This window comes from Rhamphochromis sp. 'chilingali', assembly GCF_963969265.1.
Source record: "Rhamphochromis sp. 'chilingali' genome assembly, chromosome: 1".
Taxonomy (NCBI): Eukaryota; Metazoa; Chordata; class Actinopteri; order Cichliformes; family Cichlidae; genus Rhamphochromis; species Rhamphochromis sp. 'chilingali'.
In genome coordinates, this window is record NC_137929.1 from 2530307 (window position 1) to 2554005 (window position 23699).

The 23699-nt window shown below is 42.3% G+C and overlaps 1 protein-coding gene across 2 annotated transcripts; it reads right to left on the minus strand.

The window, feature by feature from the left end:
• Positions 1–945: 945 nt before the first annotated feature.
• Positions 946–22827, minus strand: LOC308397677 (uncharacterized protein). 2 transcript variants are annotated; one of them, XM_080883720.1, is made up of 5 exons: positions 22773–22827; positions 22004–22076; positions 11164–11269; positions 6644–7828; positions 946–6318 (listed from the first exon to the last, which is right to left on the minus strand). In XM_080883720.1, exons 3-5 carry the CDS (start codon positions 11179–11181, stop codon positions 5626–5628), a joined length of 1896 nt encoding a protein of 631 aa, XP_080739846.1. In that variant the 5' UTR covers positions 11182–11269; positions 22004–22076; positions 22773–22827; the 3' UTR covers positions 946–5625. The 2 variants fall into 2 exon arrangements, with proteins under 2 accessions (XP_080739846.1, XP_080739847.1); XM_080883721.1 differs by lacking the exons at positions 22004–22076; positions 22773–22827 and adding an exon at positions 17003–17115.
• Positions 22828–23699: the final 872 nt, after the last annotated feature.

Sequence of the window (23699 nt, forward strand, 5' to 3'; positions counted from 1 at the left end):
GTACAGCAAGGATATACTTTTACTTATTGTGGCAGGGGTGTGGTCTCTGGCCTGCTGCAGTGGAGGCTGGTGGCGGGACGTTGGACGGCACAGGTGAGGGTGATGGAGCTCATGACTCTCCCCTTTATAGTGACGGAGGAGACTGGCGTGGGGGAAGCGTGTAGTGGAGGAAGCCGAGGAGAGAGCTGGTTTCTGGCTACAAAGACGGCGTCAAACCAGAAAAGATTGCTCGTGGTCAAATAATGTGTAATAATAATGAAATAAATAGGCCATTGGGAAAAACGGGATTTTGAAATAAAGACTGACTTTGAAAAAAAGGACATTTTGGATTAAAAATGGCTGGCAATAAATAAAATGCCTCAGGAATAATCTCTGTTATTGTGAAAAATAATGATCATGAAATAATATTTCACAATAATAAGTAAATTTATATAGCAGAATACAATATATTTCACAATAATGATCTTTTTTTCAAAATGTGTTCAATTATTTCACAATATCATTCTCACATTACATATCTGTGTCTTATTTATTCACATAGTTATTTATTTCATCATGACTTATTTATTTATTTAATTTTGAACACTTTGGAGTTCCATATGGTTGTAGTGGGCTTGTAATGTAAATGTGTTCTGATTAAATGTGACATTAATGCTGACGCTGCATCAAACCCTGATAAAACAGTTCTATTAGTGGGTCTGTGTGATCAGCATCAGTGGGTGAAGGTGAGGCCTTGACTAGTAGAACGTCATGTTGGTGTTTAACAACACATGAGCCAACATCAGACTCCGAGCGCTACGATGCTAAAGATCAGAAGATCCAGTGTGACATCATCGTTACCTGGCAACAGTAGCCCTCATCTGACTTTATTGGAGGATATTGTTAAGGTTCAAATATTGAGGAAGGAGAGTACAAACAACCATGGTCCAGAAGATCTTGGTCAAACAATGATTTTAATGAATACACACGTGGGAAGTCAAGCTCCGTTCGCAGACAGGAACTGATCTTCGACTTAATCAAAGCATACACAGATTTTTATAGCATCAGGGTTTGAATTAATGACGCCCCTTCATACGTCACAGACAGGATATATACATACGTCAAATCAAAACCACAATGACTTTTAACACAGTTCGAAAGAACATCGTCTTCTATTTTCATGGCCGGTACTTCCTGTCTACCTTTCAGTTCTTGTCTTGAAGTGGATTGTTCCTCTTTCTTGCCGAGACAACAAGAAACTGTTCCTCGTTTACAGAGACGCTTTCGCAGTTACAACCAGACATGACTAATCTCTCACCTATAAATAAATCTAACTAATGTGTGTGTGTGTGTGTGTGTGTGTGTGTGTGTTGACCTCACATGCTCTCTCATCTCACCGTTGCACTTCTGACCTTTTACCAGACCAGAGGCTCATCCTTAGGTACAATAACCTAACTGAAACTACATGTACTATGTTGAATAAATGTTTTAATCAAGAACCTCTAATGAAAACTTAATATAAAATGACCTGATATAAGTGTTTTGTAAGCATGTATTGCAATTCCTTCTATGTTCTAGTTTTCCCTCAGTATGTATCATCTGGACACTCTCACCAGTGAAGCTTAAGACCCTTAATGAACTGAACATCAACTCAAAATAACCACAGATATGCAATATGTATAAAATAGTTATAACTGCATCTGGAATACAAGGTTAATATAATAACTGTATGCTTAAACATCTTAAGGCCATCTTAAAGCCATCTGTTACATTGTTAAAGCAATGATCAATTTGAATAACCTAGTAATTCAAATAGCCTCGTCTAGCCAGCTGCTCAGAATAACTTAGATTCTGCTTTCACTTCTGCAAACTCTCTGCAAGCCTGCAGTTTCCTGTCAGCCTGTGACTTTAATCTTTCACACACTGTTAAACCTCTGAATGCAATATCAATGCTGCAGATTATATTATTAATGCAATGGTAATGATGATGATGATTCTTTAACAATAGCAGTAAAATAATTTCGCTGCTCCACAATATTTACACCAGCAACACGGTTTAGTTTGATATGACGGATTAACAACATGCGCTGTGATATCCATTTCATCTGTAATAGATACTGGATCTAATCAGTCAGCAGATATTTGATCAGCTTATTTATAACTATACTAGAAACAAACACAACTGTGTTGGTGATTCATGCAAACTTGCATATCAGCCTTTGAAGGTTTTGTAGTATTGAGAACAAAGAGGTTGTGTTAGGGCTGAAAAGCCCGACTTGTTCTCCTCTGCAGGTCATCAAATGCACCACAGAAGTTTGTATTTGCACAGCCTGTATATGTTTGATGGCTTTATTATTCTCTGTTCAAAGACAGTAAATATGGAAAATGTCTCATGTAGTATCAGCTTCATTTAAATTGACTGCAGCAAACATTTAGAGAACATGTGCTGCTGTTTGTCCAACATTTCAACACTGAATGAACCCTGAAAACATGATGGCAGCTGGCAGGTTGGAGTTCACATGAAATATCGGCTGTATGAAGACTGGAAATATAGATGATAAAAACATGCAGCCAAACATTTGTGGACATGGATAAACTATCTGATCCAAAAAGCAGGAAGTGACACAGCTAGAAAGTGTGTAACAGCTGAAGTCAAATGTGATGCAGAGTTGAATCTGCACTTGGATCCATCTGTGAAAGGTCCACATGTAGGGATCACATGAGTCCTGATGTTTGTCAGTCCAGCTTGATAACTCCATCTACTGTGGCTACATATACTGGGCTGGTAGCTCCACAGTGTTGGAAAGAAACTATTAAATGTGCAAAGTTTAAAATCAGAGGCTCTTCTAACACAGGGGCCATGTTGAGTTTAGATCACAGCCGACCACCGGCAGTCTGAAATGGAATGAAGCCCATTGACAGCCAGCAGGTCTAAACAGGAACGCACCCATTTGTATGTGTGGCAATGATGTGGCTGCGGCTGACACAGGATTGGTTCAAACTAAACATCAGACACATTTCACAGAGTTCACAAATAAACTCACGTTTTTATCTTTGAAGATGATCATAAAGTAGAATTTATGGTCCAGTAGAAACAGCAGGAGGTTTGAGCCCTTCTGATGGCAAGGCAAGGCAAGTTTATTTGTATAGCACAATTCAACAACAAGGTGATTCAAAGTGCTTTACAGAGACATTAGAAACAAAAACAAATAAAAAGCATGATTTAAAATTGATTAAAACAAGCAAACAAACTAACTAATTAACAAACAAACAAACAAAACAGTATATAAAATCAAAACAGATCAGAACAGTAGATAAAATCAGTAGTTAAATGTATGTTTTGAAATTTAAGCTTAAAAGTGTGGATTTGGTGCTTTATTCAAATGCAGCTGAGAACAGGTGAGTCTTCAACCTGGATTTAAATAAACTGAGTGTTTCAGCTGATCTGAGGCTTTCTGGGAGTTTGTTCCAGATATAAGGAGCATAAAAGCTGAATGCAGCTTCTCCGTGTCTGGTTCTGACTCTGGGAACTGATAAAAGACCGGATTCAGATGACCTGAGGGATCTGGAAGGTTCATACTGGGTCAGGAGGTCATTGATGTATTTTGGTCCTAAACCATTCAGAGCTTTATAGACCAGCATCAGACCTTTAAAGTCTATCCTCTGACGGACAGGCAGCCAGTGTAAAGACCTCAGAGCTGGACTGATGTCCGCTTTTTTGGTCTTAGTGAGGACTCGAGCAGCAGAGTTCTGAATGAGCTGTAGTTGTCTGACTGATGTTTTAGGTAGACCTGTAAAGATGCTGTTACAGTAATCAAGCCTACTAAAGATGAATGCATGGACTAGTTTTTCCAGGTCCTGTTGAGACATCAGATCTTTTAGCCTTGAAATATTCTTGAGGCGATAGTAAGCTGATTTTGTTATTGTCTTAACCCTTGGTAGTACCTACGGCCATTTTTCATCCACAGCGTTTTTTAATATTAGGCCATTTTCACTGTGTTGAATAGAATATAGCCAAACCTCCCAACCCTTTTTTTTTTTTCTTTAGAATTGCCGTCTCCATTTATTCGATTAGCTTAAGGTGGCTAAGCTAAAAACCGCCATCCACATGAGGTCCTAGAGCCATAAATCGCCCCATTGAAACCCATTATAAACGCTATTTTTCACTGCAGGATTTATACCGTAAACATCTGGGTGATCGCTTTTGCTTTGGACAAAAGGCCTTAGAATTGTAATTTTTTTATTTGGCCACCGGGTGGCGCCCTTGTTCCACATGTGACGCCTGCTGGAACATACACCTTCTCCAGCGGCCTGCTCGAAACAGATACCCGGAAAAGGCAGCCTCATTCCCCGCGTGCAGCGGCAGCTTGGGCCGCTGCTCGTTCGGTACCATTTTAGAGGGTGCATTTTGACCTTTTATATTAAAAATAAAATATAAACGTAGCACTTTTAATTCTTATTCCTACTTTTATTTTTTCATGTCTATTTAAGTGCTATTTATGACACTATGTCTGCACTGAAGCACCGCAGCAATTTCCTAATGTTGTAAACCTGCTCAACATTTGGCAATAAACCCCTTTCTGATTCTGATTCTGATAAAATAAAATAAAGGTCTCTCTGCCTAAAAGAAAAAAAATTGTGTCGGTCTCATTCTAAGTTTAGATAAAAGCCTTCCCTCCCTCTTTGAAGTACACCCTGCAATGCAAACAAATCTAACATGAAAACAAGAATAAAAAACAAATTAGACTTTATTTTGTCGCCAACCTCAGCTTGTTTATGCAGGTGCAGGCAGGAGAGGTTATAAGAATAAGCCGTAGCGCGGGAGTAGGCATTTTCACGATGGCACGGTACTACAGGACCGAGGAAGTAGTGGACATCCTGATGCGCTCTGACAGCGAGGATCTCTCCTCTTCATCTGCCGAGAGTGACTCTGATTCCGGGGATGACACGGATGATTTGTCTCTCGACACTGATCACCAGGAGTCGTCCTCTGATTTTTCATCTGAAGATGAGAACGAGGGGAGGACGCCGGAGGAAGCAGCGGCGTGGACCTCCAAAGATGGGAAGAAATGGGCCGCAACAAACGCCGAGACGCTGCGCTACGTCCCAGCACCCACGGGGCTCATTCCGGGACCGACCCACTACGCCGTAGTCGTTCACTGAGATCTGCCACTTTCTTTTTTTCCCCTTCCTCTCTGTCCTTTCTCCACTTCTCTTTCTCTTTATTTGTACCATCTTCACGTGAACACATTCAAGAACATCACAGATGAAGAAACATTAAAAACTTCCACACTACATAAAGCAAGAAAAATTGTTTTTCTTTCAGGTGGTTTCAGAAAAACAGAAACATCAAACATCTCCAAGACTCTCTTTGAAAGAACTAAAAACCTTTGTTCTCATGGTCCAATCATGAGTGAACTCCCCGATGAAGCCTTGTGTGCTAAAACATGTCAGAGTTTTAAAGGTTAAACATGAGTTTCCAAAACGTTTTGCTGGAGAACAATGAACTATTTGACTGAGTTTCAATCATTTACAGACGAGCAAAACCAGGACAGAGAAAAAAGGACAAAACTGACTCAGTAAAACAACAGAAAAGAAGATCCCATGTAGATCTGTATTATGTAGAAGTTCAGCCCAGCAACCAGTTCAGTTCAACACAAGTTTAAATGATTCTATCTGAACTCTGTGGAGCCTGATCTCAAGCTTTTTGAGTCTGACACAGAAACCAGAGGATCTTTCTGTGTCTTCAGATTCACTGTGATCCAGTGATGGGAGTGATTTCAGCCCTGAGTGATCGCGCTGATGTTTGCACAGAGCAGACAATGAGGTGAATGTTTGGGCACATTGGTAACAGTGAAACAGTTTATTAGTAACGTGGGATCGTTTGTGTGAAGAGTATGAACTGAGATTCCTGAAGCTCTTGTCACACTGGTCACAGCTGTAGTTTCCTTCCATGTGTGCACGTTCATGCCTGTTACGATTACTTAAATGTGAGAAGCTTCTCTCACAGTGTCTGCACTTGTGTGGTTTCTCTCCTGTGTGGACTCGTTTGTGTGATTTAAGCTCACCTTCAGTAGTGAAGGATGACCCACACTGATCACAGAGGTGCTTTTTAACCCCACTGTGAAACAGTTCATGTCGTTTTAACTCACTTGTTGTGGAGAAGCTTCTCCCACATTCTTTGCAGTATTTCAGTTTGTCTCCAGTGTGTCTACGTTGATGTAGTTTTAGGGTATTTTGCCGACTGAAAGTTTTTCCACAGAGGTCACAATGAAAGTCTTTCACACCACCACAGTGAGGACAGGGTTGAGAACTGGATCCATCTGTGTCGCTCTGCTTCTAAACAAAGACACAAAGACAGTGTAAGTCAGTCCTTCAACATTTGTATCCTGAACGTCGCCTGAAATAAAGAGCATCTCTGCAGACGTCCAACTACATTTGACTGTTTCAGTTAACACACTCAGTTTACTGGGCTGCAATAACTACAATACTACCACCATAATACTACAGTAATACTAAAATCATAACTGAAAGGAAAATCTGAATAATCACTCAGAGCTGCTTTTCCATGCAGTAGAATTGCTAACATGCTAACACAGTTTAATGAGCAGAGTTGTTCCAAACAGTCAGGCTAAAATGACAAGATAACAATATAAATACATACCTCACAGTAACTGCACTTGTAGAGTCTCTTTCTGGTGTGGATCTGTTGGTGTCGTCTCAGGTCATGTGGAGATTTAAAAGTCTTCTCACACAGGTCACATTGATAAGGTCTCTCCTCAGTGTGGGTAAACATGTGTCGTTGTAAGTGTGCGTCTGTTGTAAACTGTTTGCCACACTGTTCACAGCAGTACACATCATGTCTGGTGTGAATGCGTAGGTGTGTATTTCGGCTCCCTCTCCGGCTGAAAGTTTTTCCACAGATGTCACAGCTGTATGCCTTAATTCCAGAGTGGGTAACTAGATGCCTCTGTAAGTGGCTACTGCGAGTAAAAGCTCTGCCACACCGATCACAGCTGTACGCTTTAACTCCACTGTGGATGAGTTGGTGTGTTTTTAGGGAAACCTTCCAGGAAAAAGACTTTCCACACAAGTCACAGCTGAACGGTCTCTCTCCAGTGTGGATGACCTGATGCTGTTTTAGTGAAGCCTTCAGAGTAAACTCCATCCCACACTCGTCACAGGTGTATGCCTTAATTCCAGAGTGGGTAACTAGATGACTCTGTAAGTGGCTACTGCGAGTAAAAGCTCTGCCACACTGATCACAGCTGTATGGCTTAATTCCAGAGTGGGTAACTAGATGCTTCTGTAAGCTGCTACTTTGAGTAAAAGCTCTGCCACACTGATCACAGCTGTACGCTTTAACTCCACTGTGGATGAGTTGGTGTGTTTTTAGGTAACCCTTCAAGGAAAAAGACTTTCCACACAAGTCACAGCTGAACGGTCTCTCTCCAGTGTGGATGACCTGATGCTGTTTTAGTGAAGCCTTCAGAGTAAACTCCATCCCACACTCGTCACAGCTGTATGCCTTAATTCCAGAGTGGGTAACTAGATGCCTCTGTAAGCTGCTACTTTGAGTAAAAGCTCTGCCACACTGATCACAGCTGTACGCTTTAACTCCACTGTGGATGAGTTGGTGTTGTTTTAGGGAACCCTTCAAGGAAAAAGACTTTCCACACAAGTCACAGCTGAACGGTCTCTCTCCAGTGTGGATGACCTGATGCTGTTTTAGTTTAGCCCTCACAGTAAAACCCTTCCCACACTCGTCACAGGTGTGTTTTTTCTCTCCCTTTCTTCTGTGAGGTTTGTCGGCCTCCTGAGAGCGCTGACTTCTGGCTCCATGTTGGTCCTGCAGTGACAGAGATACAAACAGAGGCAGTGAGTGAAATGCAGTCGTGGAACAAACTCAACCTTCAAACTCCATTAACACTAGTTTTAAACCTGAAGGTGGAGCGTGGCACCAAACACCTTAAAGGTCTCTTATCCCCACCTGCTGGTAGTTCTAACACATTACATCCAACCTGCTGTTAAAGATAATTCATGACTGTTCAAACACTAAAATCATGCCCATCCCTCCTGATTGTACACACACACACACACACACACACACACACATTATTTTATAATTTAGATTATTTTGTTGTTTCCTATTACATATTTCTATAATTTGTATAGATTTATACAGAATTATTCAGTGATAATAAATCCTATGTTTGTTTATTCTAAAGGAACCCCGTTAGCTTCCACAACAGATGTTGCTCGTCTTCCGTCAAATACTCACATAAAATATTACACAATAAAGTGGATTCAAGATATCCACATAATTTCACTCTTACATCCACAGTGAGGTTTCACAATTGTTCAAATATAAGCAATCAATAATAATAATAATAATATCAATAACATTGAGGCACATTACACAAATTTCAAAAACAAATCATGTCTTACAATATTTACAACAACTAAAAGCTCTGTAAATCGGCTTTTAAGTGTTCATTGAAGTTTTGAATAATTCTCTAATTTTTTAAGGCAACTTATTCCACTTAAAAGTTGCTCTAAATGTAACAGTTTTACAAAACGTTACTTTTAACTCGAGCATTTACTAAATTGCAGCTTGTTGAAAACTGTGTAATATGATGATGTATTTCATCTGGATACTGCAGCTGAGCAGAATAAATGTGGTGTGTTTAACAGAATTGCTTTCTTTAGAACTACAAGTAAGCCATAGAATATTTTAGCCTGTACAGGAAGCCAAGAAAGGTTATTATGCATTTGATCAATATTAGTATAGTATGAACATCTTCACACTAATCTGGACGCCTTATTCTGGACTAACTGAAGTCTGTTAAGATCTGTCTTATTAGCTGCTGACCAAATGATTGAACAATACTCCAGATGAGACATTACTAGTGCATTAATGACATCTTTCATAATGAAGAAGTGATACACAAAGAGCATTTCATAGCCATAGCTATGCCTTGTCGGCAGAGTTATGTGACATTAGTGATGCTTGTACTTTCAGCGTTAACTTGGTTTTAAAGCCTTTAAAATATACGCCGTTCAATAGTCGACCTTAATCTGACAGAGAATGTGATGATTTTGTGGATAATTAAAGTCAGTCATATATCCACAAACACAACAAGCTGAAAGTCAGTGATGCTGCTCGGTTTGCAGTCCTGAACATCACGGCACAAGCAGGATCCACTGCACTGTTAATGTTAGCTGTGTTATATTGCTGCCTCTGTTCGGTGGTGTCGAGCCAAACGCACTTTAACGTGTGTTTGAACGAGCTGACGGTTCACTCGTTAAGCTGAAAGAAAGATGCTTTAATCACAGCAGTCACACATGTGTCCACTGCACCATCTGGAACTCTTCTTGTTTACACTCGTAATAACACAAACACTAAATCCTGCTTCTCTGGTGCTGTTGTGTAGCAGTGTGTACACCTGAGACTGTCACCTGTCTGTCTGTCCTGCACTCTCTCTCTGTTTCTTTCTCTCTGATTGTGGAATAAAAGTATGAACATGTGTTTATAAGTTACACTTGTGTTTGAATCCTGCAGCTTATCACACATTTGATTTCCATGTGTGACGACTGCAAGTGTCCAGAGTGAGGACAGACTGAGGGACACACTGCTGCACATCATCTGTGAGGCTTTGCAGCCCTGATGATCCACCAGGACAAACTCAGCAGTGTGTGAGGAAGAGGAGGAGGAAGAGCCAGCAGCAGCTGACAGATGGAGAGACAGACTGTTCCCTGTTTGTGAAGGACTGCTAGGAAAGTTTAACATAACTGTCTGTGCTGAATCAGTCTTATTAGGTAATGTTCAAATAATGTGATCATCCCAGTGTTTCCAGTGTGGGAGAAAGTACTCAGGGCCTTCAAGTTATACACTATGAAAGGCAGCAACAAGTTTAATGTTCAGAAACCTAAAGTCTGTATCAGCAGCAGGATGGAGCTAAAATAAATGTTGGTTTCAGTTCTATGAAGCTTTGAGGATTTTGGATCAGTAGCTGCTGTGTTTGTTGCATCATATTGCTGTAACTGTTTATATGCTTTATATATTCTGAGCTAAGTTGATCTATAGTGTTACATCATATTCTATAAGAATGTTATGTGTTTGTAGACTTTCTGCCCAGTTTGACCCATTTAGCAGAAGTCAGCCTGTTTAAGGCTCTGATATCTATTCTGTGTGACTTAAAGCAGTTATGACATGGTCTGATTTTCTCACCCAATAAAGGAATATTTCATCTATCAGTCTACTCTTCATTCTATCAGACACAGTTATCACAGCTCCTACATTTGCTTTTTACACATATATGTAAGCACTGAGCCAAATTTAGTAATGCCAACAATATAATAACTATAATATTGGCCATATTATATTTACATTGCCACAGTGAGGTGACTTTAGTCTCATGAACAACATCAGCTAATTGTTATTTACAGCTAATCTTAAACGACTGTTCAGCACAGAAATGAAGCCCAACAATCATGTTTCACAGTCCTGTGGTCTCAGCCTCAGATACTCATCAAATCACACAGAGCTCATGTAGAAACAAATGAACTAAATATGTTCTCCTTCATTTCTGTCAAACAAAGCTGTATGAAACGTTTCCAGCTGTTAGTATCATGGTTGCTAGGCAACCTGGGCAGCGCGACGGAGGCTAGACGTCCCATTTCACGAGCCTACGAGCCTCGCACTTCGGCCTTAGCGGTCTTTGAGTACGCGGCCCTTGAGGACTTTAAAGCTGCAGAACCTGAATCGGGATACAGCCATGATGATCTCCAGCCTCGTGCTCGCCAACATTCTCACCTGAGTTAAGAAGACGATCACTGAAATGGTCTCAGCAGGTCCTTTGATGACAGCAATGAAATGCAGTGGTAAGGCTTTTTGGGGATTAAGTTCGTTTTCATGGCAAAGAAGGACGATGCAGTTCATCTGATCACTCCTCATAACATTCTGGAGTGCAGGCAAAATGCTATTATAAAAACTTAAGCAGCAACTTCTCCAGGTTCCAATATTTATGCAATTCTCAAACCTTTTGGCCACGACTGTATAACCTCTTCTGAAGTTTAGTGGATATTATACATGGTTATGCTCAGGATGTATCGTTATGGCAAATGTTCAGATGTATATGGTGATAAATATCTTTGGTCACATGGTCCTGCTCTGTCTGTCACCTTCTGTGTTGAGCTCATTGTTTCCTCTGTAGTGGCTGAGCTGAGTCCAAGTAGCTGAAAATGTTCCTCTGCTGCTCCGTCAGACTCTCCTCCTCCTGCTGATCAGCTGGGACACAAAACAGATCTTTGTTAGGCTCCACACTGCACTGAAGAGTCAAAGTGTCTCATATGTTCATCTGACAAGTAAAAGAACACATTTTTGTTTCCCGAGGTGGGCAACTTGTTGGAAACAAACACAAAAGGTTTGAGCACTGATACCTGCCATTGCTGGCATTGAAAGATGCAACGCCAGCAATGTGGATTGTCAAGACTCAAACCAATCATCAAGCAAAGACAACAGGGATCAAATGTACCGCATTTTGATCCGGGACGTACTCTGCATGAAAACAAGCGCCCACTCTTCCTGCTCAACAAATGACAAGGGCGGAGCCTTATACCACGTGATACAGAAGCTGTGCCGTGTGATGCTAAAATTAGCAGGGAAACAACAACGGAGAGCACGTCAGGGATGACGAGAAAGTGACAGGAGAAAATCCGTCCCGGTCAACCACCCAAACATCAATAACGGGAACCTTATACAGCGCTTCCCTATACACGTCGAACTCCCGCAGGCACAAAGACATTACGGAGGCTATCACTTATCACCTGACCAAAGATATGGCTCCATCAACACTGTGCAAAACGAGGGATTTAGGAAAACGATCAACACCCTAGACAAACGCTACACAGTGCCGTCCCGCAACTATTTTTCTATTGTTGCACTACCTGCTCTGTACACGCAGCGTCGAGCAACGGTGGAGACGGAATTTCAAGCAGGACAACATTTTGCTGCAACAACAAAACGTGAGACATTTGTTGTTTTATGTTTATTTATTGTTATGAGAGAATCATGATCTCAATTCTAAGCCAAAAAATCGTGATTCTCATTTTATGCAAAATCGTGCAGCCCTAACATTAACACAAAACTATTGTTTCACCAGAGAAACACACATGAAGAGAGAGAGAGACAATAACAGCTACCAAACAGTCGTCATAATTCGTCACACAATGAGAAAAGGACAAATCAACAAGTAACAATGACTAATTAATATTAAAATCTGTAACATAATGTATTGTTTGGAGTTTAGTCTGATTGGTTCAGGATGAGCTGCCATTATCCAATCACACGTCTGCTTACCTGCATCTTTTCTCTTTTTTCTAACCTGAGCACCTGATGGCTTTGAACTTTTATTGGTTTGAATTTTGCGCTCCAGTACAAACACAAATCCCCCAACCCGAGGATCAGCACAATTAACCTAACAGACCTACACCTTAGTTCACAGATTCACTTTGTCTAAGGTTGATTTCTGGGATTTCACACAACCCAGGATTCAGATCGTGAATCCATGATGGGCTTGGATTTACATCATTATAAATGAAATGTGCTCTACTTGGAAGCAGCCGGCCCCGCCCCTTTTGACGGGTTGTGTGAGACTTTAAATCATCAAACTGTAAATTATAAATTTAAATTGTTATTGATCCTTTACCCCGAGTCCTAAAGTGTAGATTTATTTTCTTACGGTGTGTTCACACCGAACGCGATGGACGCGAATAGAGCGTCAGGTTTACATGTAAAGTCAATGGAAAGGTGCGATGACGCGCGATTGCGGGTCCCGCGAAAATTCGGAAGCAGATTTGCGTCGCCAAAACGCCAAAACGCGTGAAACGCGCGTCAGTGTAGCGCGTCTGGCGCGTTTGATGCGCGAATAAAACCACGCGCGTGAGTTTTTGTGTTGCATTTTGTGCATACGCGCGTTTCGCGTCTACCGCTCGAGTTGGAAAAAGCTGAACTCCAGCATCAAATCGCGCCGCGACAACCAATCAGGAGCCTGGTGACGTGGCTGTGACCTAGGTCAAAGGGGCAGATCCAGCCAAATCCCTTCATACTTCAATGGAGGGAAGGCTAATCAACGCGTAGCAAACAACTCGGAGCTGTACGACACCAGCTGCTTTCTGTACCGAGACAGGAATAAAAAGGACCGAGCTTGGAGGAAGATATGTGAAGAGATCGGGCAACCTGGTAAGTTCATTCATTTCTCTTTTGAAAGTTTTCACTGACCCGGGGAAGCCGCACAAAAGCTAGCAAGCCACTGCTATTTTCCCACTGACGTACAAATACCGTTCTGCTTTTATGAATGTTGTCATATAGGAATATATATTTTTTATTAATAAACAGCACACAGTGGTCCCGCTCATCCGTCACTGCTTCGCTTTTTCGCTGATTTTTTTATTGCACCGTACAGCATTGCATTCTGCAGCCTGATTGACAAATCTGCTCCGTGTCGTGTCTCCTGCGCTTGCCAAATTTATCATGTTTGGTTTTGATAACCATCACGTTCAATAGAAAAAACAGCACAAAAACACCCATAACTATGAGCCTCATTCGGAAATAAACACCTGCACCGCGAGGGGAAAAGGTGCAAGAAAGTGGCGGGCAGATGAAGACAAACCGCGGCATAATAATACTTTTACGTTTTGCAATCTACAAAGGTTTGCACTTTGAGAATCAATTGTGAGAACTGTGACCAATGTTCATGTGTGTGTGTGGAAAAAAGTGTATAAAGTGCGTGGCCAGGGGCTAGTTATTCTGAGAACCCCTGCTGCAATAAATGAGGGACCACTGTCTACTCTACGATTATTATATTCAACCTGTTAACATTTAATACTGTATTGATAGAACCAACTGATTCTGCAGCAGAGCATCCCCTGTTGCTTCTCCTGGCTCCCCAGTCCCTGAGCTCCTGCTGCTGCACCCACAGATATGTACAGCAAGCACTGATACCTTTTTAGTCGGTGGGATTGCCTGTGATCACCTTTACTAAATATCTAAAACCAATCTGATTATATCCTGTTTTTGGTTTTTTCAATGTTGAAATTAAAATCTAGTAGCAGCCTTCTCATTTCTTTGTGTTTTGTGCTGTTTTACAGGCCCACAGGGGAGGACAGCTCCGAGGCAGATGAGGGACGGGTCCCAGGACGGTCCATCGGCGGTGGAGCTGGCCATCCTGGTATGCCTGAAGAGTTCACACCAGTCTCCAATGGAGCATTTCCTCCTCAGCCTTGTTCCTGCTCTGGAGAGCAGCTGGTCCTTTTTATTCCTGTCTCTCTGTAAATTCTTATATTTTATATATTTATGTTTAATGTTTTTCTGTTTGAGAATTTTAATATTATTTCAAATAAATTTTTATAATGACTGATGTCTCAGTTCTACTACACAGCAAATGTTGGCACACGACTTGACACATGTAGAATTTATTTCATATTATACTAATGACAAAATATACTAATACAGTGGGATGCAAAGGTTTGGGCAACCTTGTTAATAGACATTATTTTCCTGTATAAATCGTTGGTTGTTACAATAAAAAATGTCAGTTAAATATCATACAGGAGACACACACAGTGATATTTGAGAAGTGAAAAGAAGTTTACTGGATTTACAGAAAGTGTGCAATAATTGTTCAAACAAAATCAAGCAGGTGCATAAATTTGGGCACCACAAAAAAGAAATGAAATAAATATTTAGTGTATATCAATGTGTGTGTCTCCTATATGATATATGGGGTGCCTTTGTCTGGACGTGCTTCCCATCCAGAGCTGCACAGCAGAGAGGAAAGTTCCAGCGCTCCTGGAATCCCTCTGTGATGGACCGCCAGTCTCCAGGTGAAGGCACAGCCATGAAATCGTCCACTAGACAGTCCCAGTTGGCCGTCGCTACCTGGGGGATGATCTGGCTCACCGTGGACACACCGAATCTGTAACTGAACGCTTGGTCGTGAAGGAGTCCGCGGTGACAAGGAACCTGGACAAAATTGTTCAAAATCAGTATTATGTGTACTGCAGTTACAAAATACATTATTCAAATTCCAAAATACTTTTGTGATGTCAGATTTAAATCACAAAACTTAAATCTTACATAAAACATTTTGTAATTATAAGGATAATTACAAAATGTATATTAGATAATATCTAAAACAGTTGTGTTTTGTTTTAACTTTAACATATCATAATTTGATTGGTAGCAACTTTCACAACTACAGTGAGCCAATCACTCATAATTCCTAAACATGTCAATCAGGTAGGAATGAAGTAAGACATTAATAGAAATAAAGAGTTGTATGTTGACATGTAGCCCTTTCCTTGCTTAAATCATTAATATTTTTGAAAAATTAATCTGTGATAAGACAGCTTATCAAGATAGAACCATGTAACTAGAGATGAACCAAACTGTTCACAGTTTTATCTAACTCTGTTTTAATAAAGGCTGGTGACCCCTGCTATAGAGTCTGACAGCTGCAGGGATTATATACAAATATTCAACTATCCCAGAATTAAACCAGGTCTAAATATAAAGGAGTGAGTATCACTACAAGGTTAACTCAGTGGTCCTAATGCTACAGTTTGATATCAGCAAACACCGAGCGCATACATTGATGTGACACCACAGCCATGCTATCATTGCAAACACTGATAACAGCATAAATCGAATTAAATCGGGACTTGAGACCTTCTGAGTATCACTAGAAATATTATAAACAGTCGTCTCTGTACCACAGTTTGCTTTCAGTAAACACCGACAGCATTCACTGTTAGCATAGCACATCCATGTTAGCAGTGTATAAATGGATGGTTTAGCATATATTAGCACAGGTATCATTAAAGGACTACCGTATTAAATACTTTTACTAACCTCAGGCAGACAGACAGGCGCTTTGCAGGTGGGATTGAGCGCCTGTAGTTGGTGTCTAGGCGGGCGATTCTGGGACCGACGAGGGAAAGCAGGTCCTCAAACTGGCCGACGGTGATAGCGCTGGAATCGGCCGTCATCCAGGCGCAGCTACTGGAGCAAGTGGTGAAACTCACCAAACTGCTCATGCCTCTGGAGGACCTGATGGACCCGGGTACGGCGAGGACGTCTTTTACGCTGCTGCTCTGCTCTCCACAGTACATAGAGAAGGGAGAGTCTCTCTTCAAGCGCTAGCTCGACAGCTGCCATCTTGCAAAGATGTCTGGCACAACTTCCTCCCACATTCCTCCCACATTTCCGGTTGACGATGGATTTTTCTTGGACACGTGTTGAGACGCGAATGTGCACGCGTCAAATTAGGGGCGTTTGGGGCGTTTTATTCGCATCCATCGCGTTCGGTGTGAACACACCGTTACTCTTCTTATATTTATTGTTTGTTTACTTGCACCGCTGTAACTGCAGCCTCGTCGTCTCGTCTCTCTATATGCTGGACTGTCTGTAGCGGAGATGACAATAAAGTTTACTTTGACTTCAGCAGCGCGCAGGCGCACCGAGGGCTCTCGCGCTCACTTTATAGAATTTAGAAAAAACATCGGTGCAGATTATAAGTCTGTATCATAATATCTGTTTGTTGTGTTGTTTTTATTTTGTTTTGTGAGTTGGTTATTAGATGCCGCTCCAGCCAGCCAGAGACTCCCCACCGCCCCGCCCTCTCCTCCCTGTGCCGCCAGCAGCAGGCGCACCTCGCAAACGGAGGGCGCCCTTACTCCCAGCAAATGGCTGATAGAAAACCGATCGGTGCCTACGAATTTCCCAATATGCGCTGGCATGACGTCGGGGAAGCATGGGTACGACCGATTATTTTATTTTTTTCTTGCCCGTGATGCCCCCCCACCACGATGCATTCTATTGGTTTGCACACTTACACACACCCAGCTGTGGTTTCCTGTTTTGCTGGACTCTGGAGAGCCCCGCCTTTAACGCTCTTCTCTCACAGAGAGCAACAGAAAACTTGGAAAAACTCCAGATTGACTGAACTCAGTTCAAAGTTACCTTGACACCTTTAGATGTGAGACGTAGTGATGGTCCGCTTGAAGCTGACGCTCCGGTGCGTGTGTCAGAAAGATCAACGCGCTGCTTCAGAAGCACCGTGTCGAGGCTTGATTCGTTTGGCCAGAGTCACGTGATCAGTGACGTCTGAAGCTTCGTTTAGAACGTACCTTTTTTTAAATCGAACTTTATTGAAACACAATGAGTATACAACATACAAACAGATGAAGTTTACAAAAGAACAGAACATGAACATACAGAACCAGGAGTAAAAAAATTATGATATGAGTAGGCGAAAAAAATCAACATATTGTAACGTGCAGTGGAGATGAAGCCAGCCGCGGAGGTGTGGAGGTGGATAGCGAATGAGCAACAGCTTCTGACTTTCCAAAAAGTACTCATTTATTTACAATATCAAAAATAAAAGTGCTACCTCTACCACACATTACTAAAGAGCACACTAGTCCGCGTACACACGGGAGCATCCATTACAGGAGGAGTGCGAAGAAGAACAAAAAGGGGGTGACACCAGTCGTGAGACAAGAGGCGCCGCCATGTGGTGATACACTGCATTACAATAGCAACTGTTATACAGTCCCCCCCTGGTGAGAAAAAGGCTGTCCTCAGCCGTACACAGCTGAAAAAGCACACACCACACCAAACAGTACCCTATACATAGAGGTTACAGCTAAGATTGGTGCACACACACACAGGGCAAAAGACCATTTAAAAATGAAATTGGTGAAAATAAGACGAATATGTACAGTTTTTTTCACTTTTTTCTTTTGTTCTTTTTTTTTCTAAGTAAATGCCAAGAATGAACCAAACAGAAACATCTACATATCATGACTCAAAGTAGCAATGCAACAAGACAGCATCAAACAGGTTTAACCAAAACATTTCACTTCAGATCAAGCCTGGTTGTGTGAAAATCATTAGTCCATCTTTTGTTGCTCCAGCCAGACGTAACTCTGGGGCAACGTCTGGGCCTGAGATTGTAATGTCCACCAGCAGCTGGGTGCTGGACAGATCTGGGTGAAACACTCTCTGGAACAGCGCCCACACCAGAAGAAGAGTCAATGTCCGGTAAATCAAAGGGGAATGGCTCAGAGTCAATGTCAGTGTCTGCAGGGGGGCCAGGGTGGGCCTGAGAGTCAGAGTTCAGACCCTCTGCGGTCTCTCTCTCAACAGGCAATGAAACAGAATGTTCTTTGGAAGTGAGAGAGTCCCAGGTATGGAACGGTTGCATGTTCACAACATGATAAACACCTGCATCCACACCGGAGTCCACCCAAGTGAGCCTGTAATTAACATCACTGAGTCTCTGAGATACACACAATGGTCCCTGAAACAGTGGTGCAAGTTTAGCAGTAAAGTTAGACTGAGCGTCTTAACTCTCACAAGGTCACCAACACGAAACGTGGCATGTCGATGTCTCAAGTCATAGTAATGTTTTTGTCTGTCATGGCTATAGTCCAAAGCTGCTTTGGCGTGGTCGTGAGCTTCCTGCATGGAGGCTCTCAGAGTCTCAGGGTAAGGCACACCCGGTTCATCAACACCTGCTGTAGAAGGCTGAGTGATAAGGTCAAGCGGGGTGTCTAACTCACGACCATAAAGCATCATGGCAGGAGTCATACCTGTACTGTCATGGGGGGCGGTGCGCAGAGCAAAGCAAATCTGAGGGAGAAACTTGTCCCATGATGTGTGCTTATCACCTACATAAGCGCGGATTGCAGTTTTCAGAGTCCGGTTGACGCGTTCAGTAGCATTTGTCTGGGGGTGATATGCCGTAGTGAGTCTGTGCACCGAGCCTAAGGCAGAAACAACATGTTCAAAAAGCTCACTCACAAAAGGAGACCCTCTGTCAGAAATGAGGTAAGTGGGTGTACCATGCCTAGCAAAAATGTCAGTGACGAATTTACCAGCTGCTACCTGAGATGTAGCTTCTTTGACAGCACTGGCTTCAACCCATTTAGTCAAATAGTCAACAAACACGATCAAATAAGCATTACCAGTGGGGGTGCGGGGAAGTGGCCCAACAAAATCCACACCCACATACTCCCAGGGTTTCTGGGGGACAATGGGAACCATAAGACCGGCTGCTTTTTTCTGACTTGGCTTGGTGAGTTGGCACACTGAGCATGAAATCACATAGCGTTTCACATCAGCTGCCATTTTGGGCCAGAAAAACCTAAAACGCAGTCTAGCCAATGTCTTAGAAACACCCAAGTGACCTGCTGTGGGGTGGTCATGGTAATAGTCCAGCAAGGTGCCTTTCATGGAAGTAGGGGCAAACAGTTTCAGCTCTTTCAAAGGGTGCAAAGCACATGTGGAATTGGGTTCTCTGTGATACAAAAGAGAGTCATACACAACATACTGTAACAAGGTGGCATTGTCCAAGCTGTTCAGAGAGTCTGCTTCAATGTCTCTGAGGAGTGGACCTGTGACATGATCGTCTAACTGCAGCTGTCTGAATTGTGAACGGTCAGCCAGAATGACGGGGGGCAGAGTACGAATGTCCAGGCTGCCCATAACAGCATGATCTGGTAAAAGATCAGTCGGCCTGTCACAGGTCAGAGGCAAAGGGTTGCATGACAGTGCGTCGGGAACTTTGTTCTGTGCACCAGGTTTGTGCACTATTGTGAAATCAAAGTCCTGCAAACGAAGTGACCAGCGGGCGAGTCGGCCCGTTGGGTTTTGACGAGACATGAGCCACCTGAGACTGTTGTGGTCAGTGAAGATAGTAACATGAACACCTTCAACATATGGGCGGAAGTGTTCCAGAGCCCATATCACAGCGAGGCACTCCTTCTCTGAAGTGCAGTAGGGGAGTTCAGCTTTGTGAAGGGAGCGACTAGGAAAAGCCACAACGTACTCACGACCCTTGTCATCCTTTTTCATCAACACTGCCCCAAGACCAATGTCACATGCATCGGACTCAGGTCTTCTCATGTGATCAATGTCACATATAAGTGAATTTCTCCCAAGCCCATTATAATCATGGAGAAAAACACTTTGCCACTGTTTCAAGTAAGGATATTTTATAGCGCTTTAAAGTTCAACCTCTCAGGTCTGGATTAAAGAGCTGATTTGTTAAATCAGGAACTCACAAAATACCAAAATATCACCACCGGTGGATCACACCTCTCAGATGTTCTTATCTCAGTGCACTGTAACAAAAGCACAAACAAACGCAACCAATAAAATACTAATAAAGTAACAAATACTGGGGCCCATTGCAAACATGTCCAAGCATAAAACCATCTTTCTCTCTCTTAGAGAAAGAAAACAATCCAAACCTCACTGATAAAATCAACCTAGTGTCAAGCAAAACCCAAAAATCAACCAAAACTTCACCAGAAAGTTTTCCTCCCTCCCGGGACAATATTGTGCAGGAATACAGGCACCGTAACTCCTTTTGCACTGACAAAAACATGTTGGATTGACTTGATTCAATAGTGGACACTGGTTGCACACAAAGGTTTTGCTTTGGCAGAAACTTAAACAACTGAGTTAAATCAACACAACCTTTTCATATTCAGTAAAGCTGCATGTTGTGTTCATAAAACACGATTGAAACATGTTCAGATGGAGTAAGTTGAGCTCCTGGAACATTTTAATCCTTCAATTGAAATTGAATGGGTCTACAACAACTACCATCCTCCTATCTCTATCCTGGTTGCAGCAGGGCTGGGAAATAACCCTGAAGTGATAGGTTACCAGGCAGGGTACACCCTGGACAGCTCACCAGTCTATCAGATAGAAACACACAGCCGTTTACATTCATGGATAATTTAGCCCAGGACCTTCTTACTGTGGAGCAACAGCACTAACCAGCATGCCAACAATGGAGGAAATACAGGAAAGCTATGATTTCCTGTATTTGAGGCAGAATTCTTTTGTTCTTGCCCTTGACAGGTTAATCCACAATAAATAGCAACAGCATGCATGTGGTGTGTGTGTCGTTGTCTGCCTCTTATAACTCCAGTGATTTTCCTGTAGTTTGAAATCTTATGCGGTGTTGACACAATAATTTGTTGTAAACCAGGAAATTCCCAACTGTGGTAGAAAGCACAGCTTAGCCTTAGCAAATGTTCAAAGAAAAGTCGTCACTTCCTGATTTCTGCTTCACTGATAAATATTGTCACACTGGGGTTTTTGCAAATGATATCAGTGAGCACTGTGTGGCAGCTGGAGTCAGACAACTGAAGCTCCCACAATCAAGACCACAAACAGCTTTCAAAGGAGATTTGAAGCTTTTCTGGCAGCAAGCTTCATGATTTATGGGACTGGAACTGGAACAGAAACTACCTGATCACCAATGGTGAGCTGGCATGGAATTATTTTTATGACATTTTATCAAAGTTATAAATAAGCATGCCCATTAACACATAGTGAGTGAGCATGTTGTCTTCCCACGCAGTGAACAGCGGATGCTAATGTTTTTGTCACTTTTTACAGAGTCAAACTCAAAGTAAGGTCAGTGCTTCCACGCTTTAAACGCTGCACGCTCACACTCTCTCCACACTCGATAGATTATCCATTGTTCATCTGCACACAGCTGCGGTTTTAGTAACGCAGTAACGCAGCGTGCTTACGGGAAAGTAACAGTAATCTAATTACCTTTTTTGCAATAGTAATCCCTCACTTTACTCGTTTCTTGAAAAACGTAATCGGATTACTGCCCATCTCTGGTTGGAGCTGTGCACTTGTGGGTTCCACCTTGTGTACACGTTTATCTTTGCTGTGTGTACTTGTACCTCTGAGTGGAAGCTGAACTCTTGAGTTCGAGTATCGAAGCATCAGCTGTGACGTTAAAGTCCAAACAGCTCGTTCATTTGACGTGCAAATGCACGAAGGTAACGCCGTTTTCATGTGGATGTGTCACTGAGACACTTTCCACATCCACAGCTCACAAAATGGGAAAACTATAGAAGTATAACAATGAAGAAGTTACTATGTTACGGGTCCCAAGGATGAAGACCTCGATGACAAATATGTTACCTGTAAAAGCAGGTGAAGAGCAGAGTAAGGAAGACACGATGCGTCTCTGCTTTCCTCCAGAACGTGTCTGAGTCTGATTTATTTCACACAAATAAATGCTATAAAACACTAAACATGAGCTTTCAATATACTGTTCAGCTGGTTCCTCATTCACATCAATTACATTTACTTATTTCACAACATCAGTGAAATATACTCTTTTTAACTGGTTCAGTTTCTCAAGTTCACACTTCTTTCCATAACAGCTACATCCTTTTATCATATCAATAAACACATCACATTGTCTTCTGCAGTGTCTTACTGGCTAAACAGTTCTATTCAATAACAGCATTGGTAAATACATTACATTTGTTCCCTCCAGTAATTTACTGGCAAAATCACTATTTAGTGCATCATGAAACACAGCTTGTTGAATCAACCCATGAATGCCTCTGTTAGCTACACAGAGTTGCTCAGAGTGCTTGTGTTACACTAGCTAATCTACTCAGTCACTTTAACAGAACTATTAACATTCACATCTCACAGAACTGATTTGATTGGAGCATTACAACACGTTTGCACAGAGCATAGGAGCGCACTGACTCTGCTTCACGAGCGCTCCACCTAACGAGCGGGCTCGCGGTGCGGTCGCGCGGGACACTCCTCTGGTTTTCTCCCGTGTTTACATATAAATAACTTTGGCGGACCGCCTTAACTCTCCCATTCACGTTAACGTGGGTAACCATGGTGACAATAAACAACATTTTCGGTGCGAGCACCGTGTACCGACCTGTAAAAGCAGGTGAAGAGCAGAGTAAGGAAGACACGATGCGTCTCTGCTTTCCTCCAGAACGTGTCTGAGGAAGCAGCGGAAGGTGGGCTCCACTTACTGCTCCCCGAAACCCCGGAGCAAGCACCAAAGTTCCGCCCTCACTGCTTTCTAACATAAAATGAATCCCTGTTACATGGATTTTCTATCCTCTTAAAGAAACTGAAAATAAATACATATAGCAATGAAAAATGTCCCGTTACATGAGTGTTTTACACAAAATAATATTCATGTGGTCATTCCCTCACAGGGGTGCCACAACTACACTGCTGTTTTGACAGAGACACAGTGTGTTTATCTAACTTGGCTGAAGCCAAAGTTCTCCAGACAAATTCAGTCTGTTTCTGCCAAGTGTGAACTCACTGGATGAGCGCCAGATACACAGAATCAAAAAGGGATAAATTACTTTTCTTATGTCAAGTTCATGTCACTAACAGCTTTGCAGGGTATAGCAGTCTGTACCTGACGCCGGTCATCCCACGTAGTCTTCCTCTCATATTTGCAAATGCGGCTCTGCGTTTCCAACAGAGGGAGGGAAATCTGGGAGGATGTTTATTTTAAAAACCCTTATACATCAGGTTCTTGTTCTCTGCAGCTTTCAGCAGAATTTCCTCACCAATGTGGTAGTAGTGCAATCTCAAGATGATGGGCCGAGGAAGATGACTTTGTTTGGGACGCTGGCGATTCACTCTATGTGCTCGATCGATGAGTGGCTTCTCCTCGAAAGATAGCGCCTCCGCCAACAGGTGTGAACCAACTCAGTCATCTTGGGTCCCTCTGTGCCTTCTGGTATTCCTGCAGTTCTTAAATTATTCCTCTTGGAGTGCCTCAAGAGCTCCACATCTCTCATCTAACTTCTTTACCTCCGCAGACAAACGCTCCACAGTG

Excerpts from the sequence above, each read along its gene's own strand:
- LOC308397677 (XM_080883720.1), bottom strand. Across the intron at positions 6,319-6,643 it reads ACAAGTGCAGTTACTGTGAG|AAGCAGAGCGACACAGATGG; the intron begins GTATGTATTTAT and ends GTCTTTGTTTAG.